The sequence below is a fragment of the Ambystoma mexicanum genome, chromosome 2p (assembly GCF_040938575.1).
Source record: "Ambystoma mexicanum isolate Mex_15411 chromosome 2p, UKY_AmexF1_1, whole genome shotgun sequence".
NCBI lineage: Eukaryota > Metazoa > Chordata > Amphibia > Caudata > Ambystomatidae > Ambystoma > Ambystoma mexicanum.
Genome location: NC_090923.1, coordinates 1,241,550,445 through 1,241,571,841, shown reverse-complemented (window position 1 = coordinate 1,241,571,841; position 21,397 = coordinate 1,241,550,445). Strand labels below are relative to the sequence as shown.

The 21,397-nt window shown below is 54.5% G+C and overlaps 1 protein-coding gene across 4 annotated transcripts in view; it reads left to right on the top strand.

The window, feature by feature from the left end:
• LOC138567383 (actin, cytoplasmic 1-like) overlaps positions 1-21,397 on the top strand; it is a 516,752-nt gene that overhangs the window by 385,551 nt on the left and 109,804 nt on the right. For 3 of the 4 annotated variants that reach the window (XM_069645544.1, XM_069645546.1, XM_069645547.1), the window contains one exon: positions 1,046-1,227. In XM_069645544.1, the coding sequence (XP_069501645.1) occupies positions 1,046-1,227 (182 nt within the window). The remainder of the gene's footprint in view (positions 1-1,045; positions 1,228-21,397) is intronic. The other variant, XM_069645545.1, reaches the window with a different exon arrangement.

Sequence of the window (21,397 nt, the reverse complement as noted above, 5' to 3'; positions counted from 1 at the left end):
AAAGAAAAGGAAAAAAGATGGCCGCCCCATAGGTAAAAAGGCAATAGGTGCCCTTTACATTTCTATGGTGGCGGGTGGGATCGGAAAGGCGTGCAAGGACTGGAGCTCAAAGCGCCAGTCCCACAGGTAAGTTGGAAGGTGGGTAGGAGATGGGGAGGGGCTTGTTGTTTTTGGGCAAGGGGGACATGGGGAGGCAACAGGGAGAGGCATACTTTTGCCTCGCCACATGCATTTTTTTTAAAAGATATGGCGCCACCTGGGGATGGGTCTCAGGTGGCTGGAACAGCGGGCTGAGAATGTATATTCTTGCCCGCTGTTCCAGCCATCTGATTGGCCAATGGCCCTTCCATGGGTGCGAATAAGCTCTCACAACATACATGGTGGGTATGTTAGACTTGATACGTGTGACCTTGCGCATTCAAGGAGCATGTGGGAGTTCCATATAATCAAACACTTTGCTCTAAGCAAGATGCATACGTCAGTCGATCAAAACCAACTTAACAATCTACTGATTTAACTTTGCACCACAAATTAAACCTACAGTCTCTGACTACAATTGATACATTTAAAGACCATTGGTATAACTTCAGTCAGTCAATTCCTTCACACCTCATTGTTACCCTCCTCTCTCCTCTTTTCCTTTTCTCACTCTTCACTGTCCTACCCAGATGATATTACAATTCAGACATTAACCATATTTTATACTTACACTCCCTGTATTATAACTTCTTGGATATATGATGGCTTGTATAACTCATGTTTTGTATCTCTACAATAAACTTAATAAAAGATTAAAAAAAGAGTTTTCCATGCTCTGCACTAGAACCTTTAGGCAAAACAGCAAAGGTACTGCCTTGTACTTAAAATTCATTTAAATGTGATGAAAGCATTGCAGTTAATAGTCCAAATGGGAAAACATTACTTGAAAAATTATTTCATGGGCATATTAATGCATTTGAATTTGTGTTGGGGGGTAGTACGATTGGACCTTTATCCTACTCTTGTTAGTATGTTCTGTACTGATCTGTTGATTGCTTCGCGGCAGGAATGGAGAGTTGTGGAATCCATGAAATGATATACAATTCCATCATGTTGTGTGATGCAGATATCCGCAAGGATCTGTTTGCCAACACTGTGCTATCTGGTGGCACCAGCATGTACCCAGGCATAGCTGACCGAATGCAGAAGGAGATCGCCTGTTTTTTGCCATCAACAATGAAAATTAAGGTGAGGTCCATTATCGTTACCTCATGCTATGACTCACCATCTAAAACCTCTTTAAAGAGCAACATGGAAAGCGTATTTTCTGTTGTGTGAAGTATATATTCGCTTAATGATGTCCTGCTTAGTGTGGACAAATCCCAACTACTGAAAATGATGTGACAACGACACTGTGCCAAAGTGCATGGTGGGATTAGTTTGATAAACATTTTTGTACAGTGCAAACAAAACCCACCCTTACAGATAAATTTCATACTTAACAAAGACATCCAAGAACCAGCACAGGTCAAGCAGAATAGAGAGGCTGATCAACTTGCAAACATTGTCTATCATGAACAACAATGTGGCCACCCTAAACTGAAAGAGGATAATAATCCATTATTTGAAGCATCTGTAACATTGGCTTGTCAAACAGCATGAACCTACCGTTGTGAGGTGCTGCTGCTGTACGAAAAATAAATACATGTATTTCCTTTGTATCCCTACGCATATATATTTATATATATTCACTGAAAAAACTTTAGTTAAAGTTTAGTTCAGATGCCCAAAGTCATTGCAAAAAAACTCCTGAAATCTAGCGCATTTGAGAAGTCATGACCACCCCCTCCACGACTGGAAATCTTGGGAAAGATTTGTTAAAAAATGAAACAATTATTAAAAAGGCACAAAACACTGCTTTTGGCCTACTCCCATTCATTTTCCCATAGAGAAAAAGTCCACATTTCTATGCAGTGCACAGCAAAAGCCGCTGGACGGAATTGGACCAGGTACGAAACATATTGTGCACAAAGCGTTGGCTTGATTTCTGTGAGCAGTCTGGGGTTATTCTGTCCAGTAGTTGTTAAAATATTTGACGATGAACGGGGTGGCTCCTTCTGCCAAAATTATAGCTATATCTCCCATGGTGCTTTGCAGCAGAAAGGGTTTTTCAGAAATTAAAAATTCAGCATTTCTTTCTGTCCAATGTGAGAGATAACCAGGGTTATTTCCAAAAACCTGGAACGTTTTCTCATAACCAGGGTTATTTTATGAATAACCAGGGTTATTTGTAGTACTTTCTAAACACGGTTATGGGAAAAAAAAAATTTTAAAGAGCGATTTAAACAAATGTGATTAATACCAAAAAAAAGTGCAATGTTACAGCTACAGTGAGGTGGATGGTAATGGGTGTGGCTGAAGACTATGGCTACTAATTTACTTTAAGGAACCAAATGGTGCAATATGGAAAGTGGACATGGCCGAAGGCCATGGCTAGTGGGTCCCATTGAAACCTATTGGGGCAACATGTCAAGGGACTACAGCAAAAGGCAACAGTCACTGACCATGGTCAAAGGCCATGGCTAGTGTGCCCAAAGGAAACCTAGTGGTGTGGCCATGGCTAATGGCTGGGGCCTCTAGTGGGTCTGTTTAGGAAACCTATTGGAGCAATATGTAGAGTGGCCATGGCTGAAGGCCGTGGGCACTGGCCATTGTCAACGCCCATAGCTAGTAGGACTGGAAGAAAGCTATTAGGTAATATGTAAAAGGGCCACGGCCAAAGACTGGGGCCAATAGTTATGGGCGAAGGCCATGGCTAGTGAGGGGGAAAGAAAGGTAGTGTTATAAAAGATACAGCGGGCACGGCCAGGGCCGAAGACCCTGGCTATTGGGCCCGAAAGACATCTAGAGTGGCCCGGCCGAAGGCCGTGGCAAACTAGTGGGCTCAAAAGAAACATTGGGGCAACATCTGCAGTGGACACAGCTGAAGGCCATGGCTAGTAGCCCATAAGAAAACTATGGTATAACAAAACACTTGAAATTCACTGAGAAAATGTTAGTTAAGGTGCTATTAAGTTGCAAAGTCCATGAGCACATACTTATTATAAGAGAAGGGATTCAAAATGACATACACAATGGTATTATGAGGGACATGGCATTATGGGGCATATCAACAGGAGCGTGCTGAGTTAAGCTGGTCAAGACTTCACACATCCGCTGAATTCCAAGGGTAATGTTGCATTAAATCCTTGCAACTTAACTGCACCTTAACTACGTTTTTGTTCAGTTAATATTACAGGGCCTGCGTTAGCGTTAGTTACGTTGCTCAACCCATAGGAAAATAACTTTTTGGGTGGCTTATAACTTCACTCCCCCCCCCGGATGAATACTCACGAAAGTTTGCAAAATATGTATGTGGGCCCGTCAGATTGATTCTGCGAAGTTTAGTGAGATTTTGTTAAGGGGTGGGGGGGCAAAGTTATAGGTGGGTCCCAAATGTGTGGTTTTTCCCATAGACGCAATGGAAAAAAGATTTTGCTCACGCCTACACCCCAAACCGCTGGACGTATTTTCACTAGATTTGCAGCATGAGTGGCGGCTTGGTCCCAAAAGCGTGCTGTTGTACATTTGGTGTAAATCTGTCCAGTCAGTTTTTTTTAAATGACCAAAAAGTAGGTACAAAATCATTTGTGATACCTGGGTTCGGTCCGAAGACTTGCTTGCCTGTTCGGTCCGCGGACGGACCTCAGTTTGGTCCAGGGGCAGATGTGAGGTCCAAGGATATCAGACGCACCCGCAGATTGGATGGTAAAAAGCGTGAGGTGCATCGTATTTTTGGGAAACGCCTGCCATGTTGGATCTGCGCATAGTCGCTGGAGTCCGCGGACAGCGCACTGGGTAAAAAGTCTGGAAAACACATTTTGGATTATTTGGTGGTGGAAAGAGGGGCTGGAAAGGGTGGTGAGTGGAAAAAAGATGATGTGGGGCTATTTTTGTAGGTGGAAACAGTTTGGGCAGGTGTCGTAGCTGTCCGTGGACACCGCAGTAGTTTGCGGACAGCGTGTGAACGGACAGCTTGGGAAAAACATCTGGGGTTATTTGATGGCTCAAAGAGGGTGTAGAAATGGTAGGGAAGTGGAATGAAGGTAATGTGGAGCTGTTATTATAGGTGAAAACAAGGTTTGGAAATGCTGCTGAGTCTGCGGTCAATTTCTTTGTCTGCGGACATCATTTTGATTGCAGGTTTATTACTTGACGGTGTATGGTGCGTACTTCTTACATAGATAACTGTATTGTGGTGGTTGAGGCCAGTGGCCAGATTCTTGGGGGCATGGCCACAGGCCATGTCCCCAAGAATATGTCAACTCGCCACGACTACCACAGTAGTGCTATGTGTATAGTAATTCTAGGTAATGTAGTAGGAGTATGGCCAGAATCACCATAGTAGTAATATGTGTATAGTAATTATAGGTAATGTACAAAGTGTTTGTAATATGGAGGAATTATGTAATTGAACTGTATATGGTACTTATGATTGTAGTACAATTGAGGCTAGTGCTCATAGAATATGTATTTGATTATTTGCTACAGTTACTTAGTTTCATAGCGTTATGAAGCTGGAATCTCTGGTTTATTTTCTGTGGACAAAAACAGTCCAATTTGTTAAGCAGGATAGTTTAAAAGCTGTAGTTGTATATGATGTGATATGATATTTTATTTATAGCACGCCTATACACAAGTGTTTCGAGGCGCGACAAGGCATGGGAGGGGAACAAGGGGGGACAAGACAATAATCTTACTAGGGCCAGTGACATTAAGATCGCGCTAGTGCAGGGGAGAGGAAAGGAGAGAAGTGTCAGGGCACGGGGAGAAGGAGCAAGTGCAGGACATTGGATCGAAACATCGAAAAACAAGAAGTGCGGCCAACAGGTGGCAGTGCAGGGGTTAAGTGCAGACAGCAAGTGTTATATAGTGCAGGTAGGGGGACTGAAGGGTTGCAGGTACAGCCCCAAGTGCAGGTTTGCCAGGTGGCATTGCAGGTATGCAACTGGGAGGGCAGGGACCTGGGCCCGTGGTTCAGAGGGTAGCCAAGTATCCAGTGCAGTATCAGACATGAGATCAGCAGGGAAGAGGAAGAGGAAGAGAGAAGGCAGAAGCAAAGAGGAGGGTCTTGAGCTGCTTCCAGAACCGGAGATGATTCTGCTCAAGCTTCAGAGAGGCATGGAGGCTGTTCCAGAGGGAGGCGCCATCCGAAGAGAGAGATCTGCCCCCAGCTGGTTGCTTGGAAAAGCGATTGACCCTCAAGGAATTGGAGGTCGAGGAGCGAAGAGCTTGAGTAAGAAGATACTTCAGAAGAGAAAGCTGGAGATATTTTGGTCCCAGGCCCCAGACGGCCTTGTGGACAATGCAAAGAGTCTTGAATTTGATCCTTGCAGCCACTGAGAGCCAATGGAGATATTTCAGTGCTGGAGAGATATGATCCGTGGGCTTGAGGCCAAGGACAAGTCTCACTGTCCTGTTCTGGATGAGTCACAGAGGACGGAGAGTAGAGGAGGGCAGATTTAAAAAGAGGCTGTGGAAACCGCTAGGGGGGGCGGGAGAAGATGGCCGCCTAAGTCTGCAGCTCCCACTCATTCTGGCAAATTGGAGATGAGATCAAGCGTGTAAGCCCTAAGAAACTGAATAAGAGGGCATCTGCCGAACGAAGATGACCTCAGGAATAGTTTGAGCCCAAATAAGAAACCTGAGGGCCTGAGAGGAGTAGCTCAAGCAGCCACCGAGGACACAGTACCCCGATGGAGTGCGGGTGCACGGCGAGCACAGAAAGAGGCATCCAGAACCCCCAGAGACCCACGACCATAGGGACAGAAGTGTCCCCAGCCAGCATCGGAGAGCAGGGAGCCAGCGAGCTAGGAGGCTGCGGCACGGCACCAGTGGAGCCGGGGCCACCGACCTGCCTCCGAGGTTGTGTGGGACAGAGGGGACTAACGCGGCACCCAGCGTTAGCAGAGGAGAGAAGGTAGCCACACAACCAGCCCCTGAGGAGGAGGTGAGCCCAGGTGGCAGAGTACGAGAGGAGCAGCCCGGGAAAGACATTTGGAAGAAGGAGTGGAGCATGGCCGTGCCACAGGTACGTCCGCCCCCCCAACCCACCTGCCTCGCTAGACACTCCGAATGCATACATCCTGCAGAGAAGGCACAGGGGAGAGGGGAACCTGAGGGACGGGGCTGCCGGGAAGGAGGATGACGAGAGCCGCCAGACACTGTATGGGCAATAGGATCCATCAGCCACAAAAGGAAAAGAGGGAGAGAAGCGGGGGGACAATAATAAGATGACAAACAGGGGCGCAAAGGACTATAAGAAAACTGGGCGCTTGGGGTGGACCGCCCCCACCTTAGTAATACAGCACAGGGAAGGGAAAATTCTGCACCAGAACCCTGACGTAGTCGGGAGAAACGCTAGGGGAGACAGCATTAAAGTAGGGAAAAGCCAGTGGCCGCTGCTGCATGGGGAGGCTGGGGGAGACCAAGAGAAACTACGCGGAGCAACAGCTAGGACCGCAGAGACCCAGCAACCGCCCAAATTCAAATAGGACCGGCGCTGAGCCACAAAACAAGGGCGGATTCCCATTGGAACCTATGGACTGCTAAAAACGGACTGGAGAAAGCTTGGCCCACGCGGCAGAGAGTGCCATAGAGAAGAGGCACAGTGAGAGGGCCCCCATGTGCAGACCTCCATAGGCCACTGAAAACAGCAACACACACCCCGGCAGCGAAGGCCCAACGACACACTTAAGGAGGGGTAGCTGAGATAAAGTTGCACCGATCATGGAACACCCCCCACACTGCACAGAAAAGCAAGTAGGAGCTGGCAGAGGCTGCATTAGGCAGGGCAAGGTCCTCGCTTCATATAGAAAGGACACTGCAAGAAGCCCCCCAAGTGGACCTGAGGACATAGGGGACTCATCGGCCCCACATGAAGGGAAAGGCAAAACTTGGTGCTCCGTAGCGGGCTCCAGGGACCACTGAGTCTGCGCAAACCCGCCTGAGGGCCACTTCAGGGTCAAGCCCGATAGAGACCCGCCGCCCGAGGAGACTACGCAGAGGAAAGACAGGAGGGAAAACCAGAGACTGGGCGTAATTGGCCCCCAGTCAGAATTACTTGGGACGAGACCTGTGTACACAGCATAGTACACTGAACCCCAGGACACGTAGAAAGAGACTCGAAGGAGGGGAGAACAATGACGAAGAAAGCGGGAGAGACAAAAAAGAGATGCCAGCGGAGATGGACCTATCAATGTTCTCCACCAAGCAAGACATGGGGCACATATTGGCGGAAATAAAGGCCCTCAGGGGGGATATACAAACCTCCCTAATGGACTTAACAGGCATAGTGACAATGGTGGAAGGCAAAATCGAAAACCTTGAATGTGAACATGGTCAAAATGAAACTTGACATGAGAATGACCGAAATAGAGCTTTGTGAAGAGGAAGTTATGCTCAAGATGGATGACTTTGAAAACAGGGAGAGGCGCAACAAAATATGGATACTAGGACTGAAAGAATCGGCGAGGGGAAACACTGAGGCAAGTAGAAGAAAAAGTCCAGGCACTGGTGCACCAACTCTTCGCAGCAGAAGCGGGAAAGACAGTGCAACTCGAGAGGGCACACAGAGGAGGCAGGCCCCATGGAAACAGCCCCCCTTGATAGTGGCCACATTCCTAAGGTACACAGACAGAACAGAGGTGCTGAACAGGGCCAAACAGCTAAGAGAGGTGGAATTCGAGGGCTCCAAGGTTACAATATATCAAGACCTTTCAAACCTCACATTGACTAGACACAGAGCCTGTAGACCTCTCACGACATGGCTGCGGGACAAAGGAATCAGGTACAGATGGGGCTACCCTGTTTTCACTACAATTCGAAGTAGAAGCAATGGACTACCGCATAACATCAGCGGAAGAAGCGGAGCAGGATCTGGGCCACCTCACAGCGGACCTAGCCACCGAGCCAAGTAGCACACGTGACCCATCCACAAGCGGCGAAAGGTCGAGGCCGCACCTGGCCCACAATGACGGAGGAGGGGACAAACGGGGAGGAAACAACAGGAAGCAGCAACACACGTCGGTCTCCACGAAAGGCACGTACAGCGAACTGCTGGGCCCGCTCACCTTTAACCCGTGCTGAGGGAAATGCACGCGCGCATCACGTCACTTACGCGCATAGGCCCTTTCCTGTATCACACGCGGACGTGCAGTTTCCACGCGCGCTTACGTGCATGGCCCTTTCCACGTATTACACGCGGACGTGCAGTTTCCACACGCGCTTATGCGCATGGGCCCTTTCCACGTATTATACGCGGATGTGCAGTTTCCACACGCGCTTACGCGCATGGGCCCTTTCCTCGTATTACACGCGGACGTGCAGTTTTTCACGCGCGCTGAAATGCGCATGCACGTAGGTACGCGTCACGTCACAGGGGCGCTTGCGCTTGAGGGGCCTTCTGTCCAATGAAAATGCGTATGCGTGCAGACGCGCTTACGCGCTAAGGGCCTTTCCTCGAATTACACGCTGACGTGCAGATTTTTCACGTGCCAAATCACTCCGTATCAAGCTGGCCACGCGTATGCACACGGAAGACCACGCTCCTGCCCAGAAGGCCGAACTACTGCCCCCCAGAGCCCCGAGCACGCTCCCACCTGCCATCTGCTGCTGCCTGACTGCCTGCTGCCCACGTGCACTGCCATTTGCTGCCTGCACATCAGCCAGGGGTGCTGTTGCTGTGACCACCCCTGCTGGAACCGAAGACTCCCGACTGGGATTCCATCGCTCCACAGCCCAGCCCCAGGACCCAGTTGCCCACCCACTCCTGCCTCTGGGGTTGTCATGTCGGGGCAAACACCATCTGTGACCACTGACAACCCCCGGCCAGAGAGGCAGAGGGGCACCAGCTTCAGTGCCACCGAAGTTGGTGTCCTGGTGGAGCAAGTCCTGGGGCAGTATGATGCCCTCTTCGGAAGTTCCCACGCCGACAAGGAAGGACGGACTCGGATCTGGACTGACATCGTGACTGCCATCAACGCGGAGGGGGTGGCAGTCCGCGACTTACAACATGTCAGGAAGCGCTGGGAGGACTTCAGGTCCAGGACCCTGAACAAGGCCCGGCGCCTCTTGAAGGCAGCGGATGCCAAGGGGCGCCGGGGCCACTTGTCGGAAGAACAGATGAGGGTCCTGGAACGCATATCCCCAGCGCTCCACGTCCAGGTCCTAGAGAAGCAGACCCGTCTGGAGTCGAGCGGTGAGTGTACATGCATCCTGATTGTGAGCAGTGCGTGTGGTGATTATTCGGTAGTGTGCAGGTTGCACATCTGTTTGTATGGGGTCGAGTATGGGTGGGGGTGTACAGGGCCGTGGGGCTAACACATGCGAGGGCTGTAATGTGTGAGACATGGATGGTGCTTGTGTGTGTAGGCTTGCATGCCAAATGCAGTTGTGTGGGCACACATGTTTGGATGAATGTGTATGTAAGTAGACATGTCTGTGATGTCACGCATGTATGTTGTTTTCGGCAGCATGTATCAGCACTGTGTACATGTGCATGTGTGTGTATTTGACAAGGGTGCAACAGTGATGCAACATGGATGCATGTGACAGCGGTATGTGGAAGCCTGATTGGCAGATGTGACATGGATGCCCGTCTGAACAGTGCAACACTTGGCAGAGGTGTACACATGCATGCAAGTGTGGTGGTGTGTGTACATGTGTGGTGCACTTCCTGTGTTGCATGTGATGTCTGGCTCACCTTTGGCTGCTCATGCTGTTGTATGTGTATGGATGGTGGTGGCAGTTGCGATATGGCTGTGGTATGGCTCATGTGTGCGAGTTGTAATGACGTGTGTTGGGGATTGTGATGACATGTCTGAGGTTTGCCAATGCCACTCATGTGCAACTGTCATGTGTGTATGTGTCCATTGTACAGTGCCCTGATGCCCGTGTTTTGTTTCTCCCTGTCTGCAGCGTCAACTGATCAAGAGGGCGGAGAAGGTGCTGTGGAGCACAGCGGCGGGGATCCCACCGCCAGCCGGAGACGCAAGGCCCGGCTCCCCTCCCGTGTTGTCATCTCGTCGGGGAGTGAGGAGTCCGGTGCCGCGTCCCAGGCCGCAGCTGCCGGGGGAAGGTCCAAGAGGCGGAGGTTGGAGTTGGACTCCTCGGCAGCAGAAGGGGCAGCTGGGACCCCACAGGGCCCAACAGGGGAAGATGGCACGGAGTCATCCAGGTTGGTGGGGGGTTTGGTGGAGGAGGAGGCCGTGCAAGCACCAGAGACGGGGTCTGGAGGTGGGGATCCCACTGGTGCTAGTGGTGCAGTGCAGGACCAGGGACAGGAGGCAGCACAGGCCGCCGCGGAGGTGCCTGTGTGCAATCCTGTCCCCGATCCTGTCCCTGCATCATCTTGCACCAGCAGGGATGCCTACGTCCAGACCCGTTTTCAGGCAGGGGATGAGCTGACGTCAACTGGCCTTCCTCTGCCTGCGGACGTGGCTATCCAGGTCCGGGTTGAGCCTGTCCTGGCTGGTGTGGCGTTGCGTCAACAGGCCATGCGAGGTGACCTGCAGTCTTTTCATGGAGAGACTGCACGTCATCTCAAATGGCTCGTTGACCACGTCAGCCTGCTGGGACAGGTCACCCAGGCCGGATTCCTCCGTCTGATGGGGCTTGCTCCGACCCCCTCCTCAACTGGACCCCCTACGCGCCAGTCGTCCTCTGTGCCATCTTCCCACCCATCAGTCACCTGGGTGCCCTGTGGAGCTGCCTCTGACGGTGCGGCCAGGCTGGTGGAGGAGGCATCCCTGCCACAGTTGGGAGTCGGACGTCCAGCAGGGGTGGCCACATCTACGACTGCACCCCAGCCGGCGGAGGATGTGCAGGCAGCAGGAGGCAGTGCACGGGCAGAGGCAGAGCAGCAGCAGCAACATGGTGGGAGCCATGAAGGCTCGGGGCCTTCGACATCGGAGGGGCAGGCATCGGCCGGAGGGCAGGAGGACCCAGGACAGAGAGTGTCTTCTGTGTGGCAGCGGTTGGGCCACGCCATAGATGCGGAGCGGCGGCGGGCGGAAGAGGCGCGGCTCACAATGGTCAGGGCGGGGAACTCCATGCGGAGGGCCCTGAGGCGGGCCGAGTGCCTCGAGGCAATCCGCAGGGGATTGGAGGAGGACACGGCGTCGTCCCTGCGGACCCTCGGGCCATGGAACAGGACCGCCTCCGGGACATCGAACAGGAGTTCGATGATGCCCTGGCCCGGAACACCACGGAGTGAGCCGCTGGAGTTGCCCGCCGCCTTTGTATATAGTTCTTTAGTTTTAGGTTTCCTTTGTTTGTTCTTATGATTTGGAGTCGACGGACACTGCTCCACTTTTTGTATATAGTTGCATTTTAGTTAGGGTTTTTTGTAGGTTTCCTTTGTTCAGTTGGACTCATGGACCCTTGGAAGTTTTGTACATAGTTCTTCATTGGATTGATTTTATTTTTCATTTGACTTTGGACAACATTTTTTTGGATTAGGATTTCGTGTTTTTAATTTTTTAAACGGACATGCAGCTTATCTTTTTTTCATTGCCATTGTAGTTTGTTTCATTTCTTTTGCATTCTTTTTTTTTTAATACAATTTTGTTTTCATACTTCACTGTGTGGTATCATCTCATTGGTTTCATGCATGTCATGTTGGGTGTTTTCCCATTCAATTGCAACCATTGTGTGTGACGGACATGGGTTCATTTGCTTTATGAACATTGGGGGTGTAACATGTAATTTCCATTTCCATGTGGGTGAATGGGTTACTTGGTAGGGCTTTTTGGCTGTGGAGGCTGACCATAACGCACATGATTGGGGATTGTGAGGACCTGGTGGAGGCTGCCCATGGTGGCTGGGGGGTGGGGGTGATAGGGGACATGAGTGGGGGCCTGGTGGGGGCTGGCCATGGTGGCTGGGGGGTGGGGGTGGTGGGAGACATGGGTGGGGGCCTGCTGGCAGGTGCCCCACAGTGCTGGGGGGTGGGGGTGGTGGGGAACATGAGTTGGACATGGGTGGGGTCCTGCTGGCAGGTGCCCCACAGTGCTGGGGGGTGGGGGTGGTGGGGAACATGAGTTGGACATGGGTGGGGGCCTGCTGGCAGGTGCCCCACAGTGCTGGGGGGTGGGGTGGTGGGGAACATGAGTTGGACATGGGTGGGGGCCTGCTGGCAGGTGCCCCACAGTGCTGGGGGGTGGGGGTGGTGGGGAACCATGAGTTGGACATGGGTGGGGGCCTGCTGGCAGGTGCCCCACAGTGCTGGGGGGTGGGGGTGGTGGGGAACATGAGTTGGACATGGGTGGGGGCCTGCTGGCAGGTGCCCCACAGTGCTGGGGGGTGGGGGTGCTTGGAGACATGGGTGGGGGCCTGGTGGAGGCTGCCCCTGCACTGCTGGGGGGTGGGGGTGGTGGGAGACATGGGTGGGGGCCTGGTGGAGGCTGCCCCTGGTGACTGGGGGGGTGGGGGTGGTGGGAGACATGGGTGGGGCCTGCTGGCAGGTGCCCCACAGTGCTGGGGGGTGGGGGTGGTGGGAGACATGAGTTGGACATGGGTGGGGGCCTGCTGGCAGGTGCCCCACAGTGCTGGGGGGTGGGGGTGGTGGGGAACATGAGTTGGACATGGGTGGGGGCCTGCTGGCAGGTGCCCCACAGTGCTGGGGGGTGGGGGTGCTGGGAGACATGGGTGGGGGCCTGGTGGAGGCTGCCCCTGCACTGCTGGGGGGTGGGGGTGGTGGGAGACATGGGTGGGGGCCTGGTGGAGGCTGCCCCTGGTCACTGGGGGGGTGGGGGTGGTGGGAGACATGGGTGGGGCCTGCTGGCAGGTGCCCCACAGTGCAGGGGGGTGGGGGTGGTGGGGAACATTGAGTTGGACATGGGTGGGGGCCTGCTGGCAGGTGCCCCACAGTGCTGGGGGGTGGGGGTGGTGGGGAACATGAGTTGGACATGGGTGGGGGCCTGGTGGTTGGTGCCCCTGGTGGCTGGGGGGTGGGGGTGGTGGGAGACATGGGTGGGGGCCTGGTGGAGGCTGCCCCTGGTGACTGGGGGGGTGGGGGTGGTGGGAGACATGGGTGGGGGCCTGGTGGTTGGTGCCCCTGGTGGCTGGGGGTGGGGGTGGTGGGAGACATGGGTGGGGGCCTGGTGGAGGCTGCCCCTGGTGACTGGGGGGGTGGGGGTGGTGGGGAACATGAGTTGGACATGGGTGGGGGCCTGGTGGCAGGTGCCCCACAGTGCTGGGGGGTGGGGGTGGTGGGGAACATGAGTTGGACATGGGTGGGGGCCTGGTGGCAGGTGCCCCACAGTGCTGGGAGGGTGGGGGTGCTGGGAGACATGGGTGGGGGCCTGGTGGAGGCTGCCCCTGGTGACTGGGGGGGTGGGGGTGCTGGGAGACATGGGTGGGGGCCTGGTGGTGGGTGCCCCTGCACTGCTGGGGGGCGGGGGTGGTGGGAGACATGGGTGGGGGCCTGGTGGAGGCTGCCCCTGGTGACTGGGGGGGGTGGGGGTGCTGGGAGACATGGGTGGGGGCCTGGTGGTTGGTGCCCCTGGTGGCTGGGGGGTGGGGGTGGTGGGAGACATGGGTGGGGGCCTGGTGGTGGGTGCCCCTGCACTGCTGGGGGGTGGGGGTGGTGGGAGACATGGGTGGGGGCCTGGTGGAGGCTGCCCCTGGTGACTGGGGGGGTGGGGGTGCTGGGAGACATGAGTTGGACATGGGTGGGGGCCTGCTGGCAGGTGCCCCACAGTGCGGGGGGGTGGGGGTGGTGGGGAACATGAGTTGGACATGGGTGGGGGCCTGGTGGCAGGTGCCCCACAGTGCTGGGGGGTGGGGGTGCTGGGAGACATGGGTGGGGGCCTGGTGGTGGGTGCCCCTGCACTGCTGGGGGGTGGGGGTGGTGGGAGACATGGGTGGGGGCCTGGTGGAGGCTGCCCCTGGTGACTGGGGGGGTGGGGGTGGTGGGAGACATGGGTGGGGCCTGCTGGCAGGTGCCCCACAGTGCTGGGGGGTGGGGTGGTGGGAGACATGAGTTGGACATGGGTGGGGGCCTGCTGGCAGGTGCCCCACAGTGCTGGGGGGTGGGGGTGGTGGGGAACATGAGTTGGACATGGGTGGGGGCCTGCTGGCAGGTGCCCCACAGTGCTGGGGGGTGGGGGTGCTGGGAGACATGGGTGGGGGCCTGGTGGAGGCTGCCCCTGCACTGCTGGGGGGTGGGGGTGGTGGGAGACATGGGTGGGGGCCTGGTGGAGGCTGCCCCTGGTCACTGGGGGGGTGGGGGTGGTGGGAGACATGGGTGGGGCCTGCTGGCAGGTGCCCCACAGTGCAGGGGGGTGGGGGTGGTGGGGAACATGAGTTGGACATGGGTGGGGGCCTGCTGGCAGGTGCCCCACAGTGCTGGGGGGTGGGGGTGGTGGGGAACATGAGTTGGACATGGGTGGGGGCCTGGTGGTTGGTGCCCCTGGTGGCTGGGGGGTGGGGGTGGTGGGAGACATGGGTGGGGGCCTGGTGGAGGCTGCCAATGGTGACTGGGGGGGTTGGGGTGGTGGGAGACATGGGTGGGGGCCTGGTGGTTGGTGCCCCTGGTGGCTGGGGGTGGGGGTGGTGGGAGACATGGGTGGGGGCCTGGTGGAGGCTGCCCCTGGTGACTGGGGGGGTGGGGGTGGTGGGGAACATGAGTTGGACATGGGTGGGGGCCTGGTGGCAGGTGCCCCACAGTGCTGGGGGGTGGGGGTGGTGGGGAACATGAGTTGAACATGGGTGGGGGCCTGGTGGCAGGTGCCCCACAGTGCTGGGGTGGTGGGGGTGCTGGGAGACATGGGTGGGGGCCTGGTGAAGGCTGCCCCTGGTGACTGGGGGGGTGGGGGTGCTGGGAGACATGGGTGGGGGCCTGGTGGTGGGTGCCCCTGCACTGCTGGGGGGCGGGGGTGGTGGGAGACATGGGTGGGGGCCTGGTGGAGGCTGCCCCTGGTGACTGGGGGGGTGGGGGTGCTGGGAGACATGGGTGGGGGCCTGGTGGTTGGTGCCCCTGGTGGCTGGGGGGTGGGGGTGGTGGGAGACATGGGTGGGGGCCTGGTGGTGGGTGCCCCTGCACTGCTGGGGGGTGGGGGTGGTGGGAGACATGGGTGGGGGCCTGGTGGAGGCTGCCCCTGGTGACTGGGGGGGTGGGGGTGCTGGGAGACATGAGTTGGACATGGGTGGGGGCCTGGTGGCAGGTGCCCCACAGTGCTGGGGGGTGGGGGTGCTGGGAGACATTGGGGGGCCTGGTGGTGGGTGCCCCTGCACTGCTGGGGGGTGTGGGTGGTGGGAGACATGGGTGGGGGCCTGGTGGAGGCTTCCCCTGGTAGGCTGGGGGGTGGGGTGGTGGGAGACATGGGTGGGGGCCTGGTGGAGGCTGCCCCTGGTGACTGGGGGGGTGGGGGTGGTGGGAGACATGGGTGGGGGCCTGGTGGTTGGTGCCCCTGGTGGCTGGGGGTGCAGGGGGACATGCGTTGGTGGGCAGTAGTGCAAGTTGACATGTGGGTTGGCTGGGGGGCATGGCCATGGTAGATGGGGTGCCTGCAGGACATGTGCAGGGTAGGCCCCTGTGGTGTGAGCCACCTGCAGGTGCCGTGGAGGGTGTAGAGGGAACACCTGGGAGGGCCCACACGTGCAATTCACGTGTGGTACTCCCCGCGCACCCCTGTAATACACGTACCCTGATGGAATCACGTGTCGAACTTCCCCCGCACCCCGAAATACACGTACCCTGATGGAATCGCATGTGGAACTTCCCGCGCACCCCTGGAATACACGTACCCTGCTGATTTCGCGTGTGTAACTTCCCCCGCACCCCGAAATACACGTACCCTGATGATATCGCGTGTGGAACTTCCCGCGCACCCCTGAAATACACGTACCCTGCAGAAATCTCGTGTGTGACTTCCCCTGCACCCTGAAATACACGTACCCTGCTGATATCGCGTGTGGAACTTCACGCACACCCCGAAATACACGTACCCTGATGGAATCGCATGTGGAACTTCACGCGCACCCCGAAATACACATACCCTGATGGAATCGCGTGTGGAACTTCCCGCGCACCCCTGAGATACGCGTACCCTGCTCGCACGGGCCCAATCGCGTGTGGAAATTCCCGCGCACCCCTGAAATACACGTACCCTGCTGGAATTGCGTGTGTAACTTCCCCTGCACCCTGAAATACACGTACCCTGATGATGTTGCGTGTGGAACTTCACGCGCACCCTGAAATACACGTACCCTGATGGAATCGCGTGTGGAACTTCACGCGCACCCCGAAATATACGTACCCTGATGGAATCGCGTGTGGAACTTCCCGCGCACCCCTGAGATACGCGTACCCTGCTCGCACGGGCCCAATCGCGTGTGGAAATTCCCGCGCACCCCTGAAATACACGTACCCTGCTGGAATCGCGTGTGTGACTTCCCCTGCACCCTGAAATACACGTACCCTGCTGATATCGCGTGTGGAACTTCACGCGCACCCCAAAATAGACGTACACTGATGGAATCGCGTGTGGAACTTCACACGCACCCCGAAATACACATACCCTGATGGAATCGCGTGTGGAACTTCACGCGCACCCCGAAATACACGTACCCTGATGGAATCGCGTGTGGAACTTCCCGCGCACCCCTGAGATACGCGTACCCTGCTCGCACAGGCACTATTGCTGTATGTTGCCACTTTTGTAATGCGCACGGACGCTACCGCCTGCCTTCGTGTGGCGGACGTGTTTGGGCTTGTGCGTGTCTTTCGCTGTGCGTGGCTTTGCCCTATTCGATTCCATGAATACGTGTGGTTCGGGTGCGTGTGGGCGTTCCGTCTGCTTCCCTGCAGTACATCCCCAGTTACGCCCTTGTTTTCGCGAGTTGTTCCCCATTCCGCGCGTTACGCCCCGTGTTCCGCCCACTTTCTAGTGTATGCGCAGAGGTTGTGCGCTTTCACTGTGCGCGTCGCGCACGTCTTTCGTGATGTTGCAGTGACGTGTGCGCCATGCACGGGTTTGGCGCACATCCCGAGGAAGACACGTGCAGGGACTTCCATGAATCGCACGCGTGCGCGTGCGCCTGTTTTTTTCCGCTTGCGCCTGCTTGCGCGTAGATTTTCGGCGCACGTTTGTTCCATGAATCGGCCCCTAAATGCTCTTGTAACCTACTACATGTCAAGATGACAACTAGGAAAGTGGCCATGAGAATTAATGAACATCGATCTCGGATTCACATGAAAAAGGAATTTGCACCCCTTGTTTCACATTTCATGGCAGCCCAACACTCAGCTGATGACATCACTTGGATCGTAATAGACCAAATACAGCACGACAACTGTCATTTTTCGAACATCAACAGATTACTAAAATTGGAACAGAAATGGATACACCGGTTACAAACTCATATCAATTGACTAAACAAGGAATTACAGAGGCCTTTGTTACTAAATTAATGTTCAAAATTGCCATAAGGAAACTTTTACATTCTGTTTCGTTTAACATTTTTAATCAAGATGGCTGCCAGTATTCCCTTAGTATTTTCCTAGGCAGCTGTTGTGTATGCCTTACATCCCGTGAGCGCGGTGACGTAAGGCACCAGTGAATAAATGGCCCGCCCCACCGCAGGTGCGGGCAGTTACGGGCACGCCAGAACCAGCAGGTGTTGTGTGTGTTCCTACTAGCTCCACAGCCAGGGCCCCTGTGCAGGCCCCGTCTCGTTCTCCCTTCAGCCGGCACACCAGCAGGGAAGAACGGAACACTGGCGACGAGGGACGTACTCATGCAGACAAGACAAGAACAGCTCTAACTCAGCCCACGCTCCCTCGGCACAGGCGCATTTTTGGAGACACAGTGGGGGATCCATCCCCCACCAAAAAATAAAATAAAAATGTCTCCGGCATCTCTGCCTTCTCCTCCTGCAAGACCCCAACTCTTGGAAAAAAGAAAAAAAGACAGAATAATACAAAACCAGGAGGTTTCATTGATCTGTAATTGCACTGAACCGTAACAAGCTTTTTTTTAATTTAACGTATGAGGCCCCATAAACATGAAGGGTTTCAGGAAATTAATGACTTGAGTAACTGGTAATAAATAAGAGCTGATATGCTTAAAAAAAAATAAAAAATAAAAAATAAAAAATAAAAACAAAACCAGGAGGTCAATGAAAACAGTCGGTTTGCCTACAGACCTATCTTCAAGCCAGGTGTCGCAGGAAGCGCCACTGCACCGCAGACAGCAACGGAGCAGAGCCGTTGGATACCTCAAGGCCACATCGACACAAAGGTCACGAAGGTGAGCAGTGATCCAGCGAACACACACAACGACGGCGGCGACTCCGGACTGCAACATCATGGTGCCTGGCCTGTCCACACCCAGACCCAGAACGCCGTCAAGGATTGCAGCGTCACTGACACCTCCAGCACCATCCACTCGACCTCAAGGTGGGACGACAATGGCGCTGGGGCCGTTCGACCCCTACACCGACCCATCGTCAGTGGGCCCCTGTTGGTTATTGTGGATCCAGAAGTTTGAGATGCCAATGGACTGCAAAGACATCACAACGCCCAGGAAGATGAGGTCACACCTTCTGCTCAACGTGGGCGACGACGTCCTGCGCATCTTCAACACACTGGTAATCGGTGATGGTTCAGATATCTATCACTGGCCAAAGACGCTCTCACAGCACACTTCATGCCACAACTGAACCCAGACTACGAAACATTCATCTTCTGTACCAAGGTTCAGATGGAGGAGGAAACACTTGACGCCTACCACACAAGACTTAGGAAACTCGCACTCTCGTGTGAATTCGACAACGTTGAGAAGGAGATAAGGTGCCAAGTCATCAATGGAATGCACTCCGAAAAACTACACAGAATAGTGTTGAGCGAGAAAGGTATTCCCTTAGACAGGATCCTTGAATATGGGCGCCAAAGGGAACTGTCGCACGCGAGAGCGGCATATATGGGCACCACGTTGCAGAAGCTCCAACTGATGCTGACGACGGCAACAATAGCTCAAATTGCCAACCACCAACCACCGAGGGAGGATTTCAATGACAAAACCAACTCACCACTATGGCAATCAAGGATCCCAGGGCCCACAGAGTGTGGATGGTGTGGAGGTGCGCGTCACGGAAGAAGAAACTGCCCAGCACAAGGTACCACATGCGGAGCATGTGGCTGGAAGGACCATGACGCACGTGTCTGCAGATCATCAGGGCAATCACAACGCCCCCAACCCCAACTGCAACAGGACCACAGCACCCCCATAAAGAAGAAACAAGCCAACACCCGCCGTGTAGAAGCTGCCGACTCGTCAACCCACGAAACCGGTGATGACGATGGTGACCCAGCGAAAAATGCGGAAAGTGGACAGACGAGAAGAAGGAGGAAAGTATACCTGGTCTCAGCACTTGATCACAAAGGTGTAGAGTCGGCGAAGAGACAAAGAAGGCGCAAATGCCTAGTCTCCATACAGGGCCAGGAGACCCAAATGACAATCAACACTGGAGCATCAGTAAACGTCATGCCGGCGACAATGTTCCAAAAGCTGCGTCCCCGTCCTGGCCTCAAGCCAACTGACACACTATTGTTGCATACTGATGCAAAACCCCACTACCAGTGGAGGGACATTTCAGAACAACACTAAGCAGGGGCGATCGATTCCTCCAGTCAAAGGTATACGTCGTCAATGCAGGCATCAAATGCCTACTCAGTGGCGATGCAGTAGAAGACCTGGGACTAATCTGTTTCATCTGCGATGTAGCGGACTCAACGGACATCACCATTCTCCATAGGATGCCTAAAAGGGAAACTTATAAAGCTCCACATCGACGAGTCGGTACAGCCCCGAGCAGTACGCCACAGAAGGACCCAATTCCACATGAGGGACCTGTTTGAAAAGGAACTGCGAGAACTCAAAAAAGCAGGAATGATTGAAGAGGTAACAGGACCGACGCCTTGGGTGTCTCCCATGGTGGTGACAAAGAAGCCGAAGCAGCCGGGGAAAGTGAGAATCTGCATCGACATGCGCCTTCCAAATGCAGCAATTAAGCGTGAACGACACATCACCCCCACACTTGATGAAATCATCACGGACCTTACAGGGTCGAATGTGTTCTCAAAAATTGACCTCAACGCTGGTTACCATCAGCTCAAACTACATCGTGACTCGAGATGCATTCCTACTTTCTCCACGCACCTGGGCCTATGCCGATACAAAAGACTGAGTTTCGGCATCTCCTCAGCGGCAGAGGTTTTCCAGCAGGCCATTCAGGAGGTAATACAGGCCATCCCCGGAGTGCTGAACATCAGTGATGACATCCTCATCCACGCCAGCGACAGGCATGGACACATGCCTCGCCTTGAGATGGTGCTCAGCAGGTTAGAGACTGCCGGTTTAACCATTCACAGGGACAACTGCGAGTTCCTGAAGGAGGAAATCACATTCTTCAGATATGTGTTTAACAGCGCGGGGGTGCTTTTTGCAGGCGTTAAAAACCAACCCGCAAAGGGACCAGGGAGCTAATTACGGTACCGCAATTTGCGGTACCGTAATTAGCGCCTTCCCCATTCCCATAGAGCCCTATGGGGCAAAAATGGGAATGGGAAGAGCAATGGTGGAAAGGGGATTTACCGCCCCGCCAACCTTGGAATAGTGCGGTAATTCCCCTTTCCACCACGGCGGTGCCGGTATTTTACCGGCATGAACCATGGCGCTAATGGCGCCATGGTTCACCGCCATCCGTGTAATGAGGCCCAAAGTGGAGCAACTCATAGCAGCCTGTCTCCCTTGCCAAATAACAGGTGCGCTGCCAAACCCTGAACCCATACAGTCAAGTCAGCAAAGCGGGGGTCCTCAAGATGGGACGCGATCAGCATCGACTTTTGCACGGTTCAAGAAGGTACATATCTACTGGTGGCCATCGACGACCATTCCAGATACCCAGAGATGGAGATTGTATCCTCAACAGCAGCAGAAATGGTTATACCGGCCCTGGAAAAGATGTTCGCCACACATGGCCTGCCTCAACGCATCAAAAGTGACAATGGACTGCCATTCCACGGTATTGAGATCAAGAAATACCTGGATGATCTGCACATTCAATACCACCACATAACGCCAGGGTGGCCACCAGCAAACGGCGATGTGGAAAGGTTCATGCGAACCATCAACAAGGTGCTACGTTTATCCAGGGCGCATTCCAGCCCCTGGAGTGTGGATCTGTACCGATTCCTACGAAACTATCGGGTGACGCCTCACAGCTCCACAGGGCTACAACCGGCAGACATCATGTACGGGACACTGATAAACCTGTAAATTCCCCATTACACAAGCAGGGGCATAGACGCCTA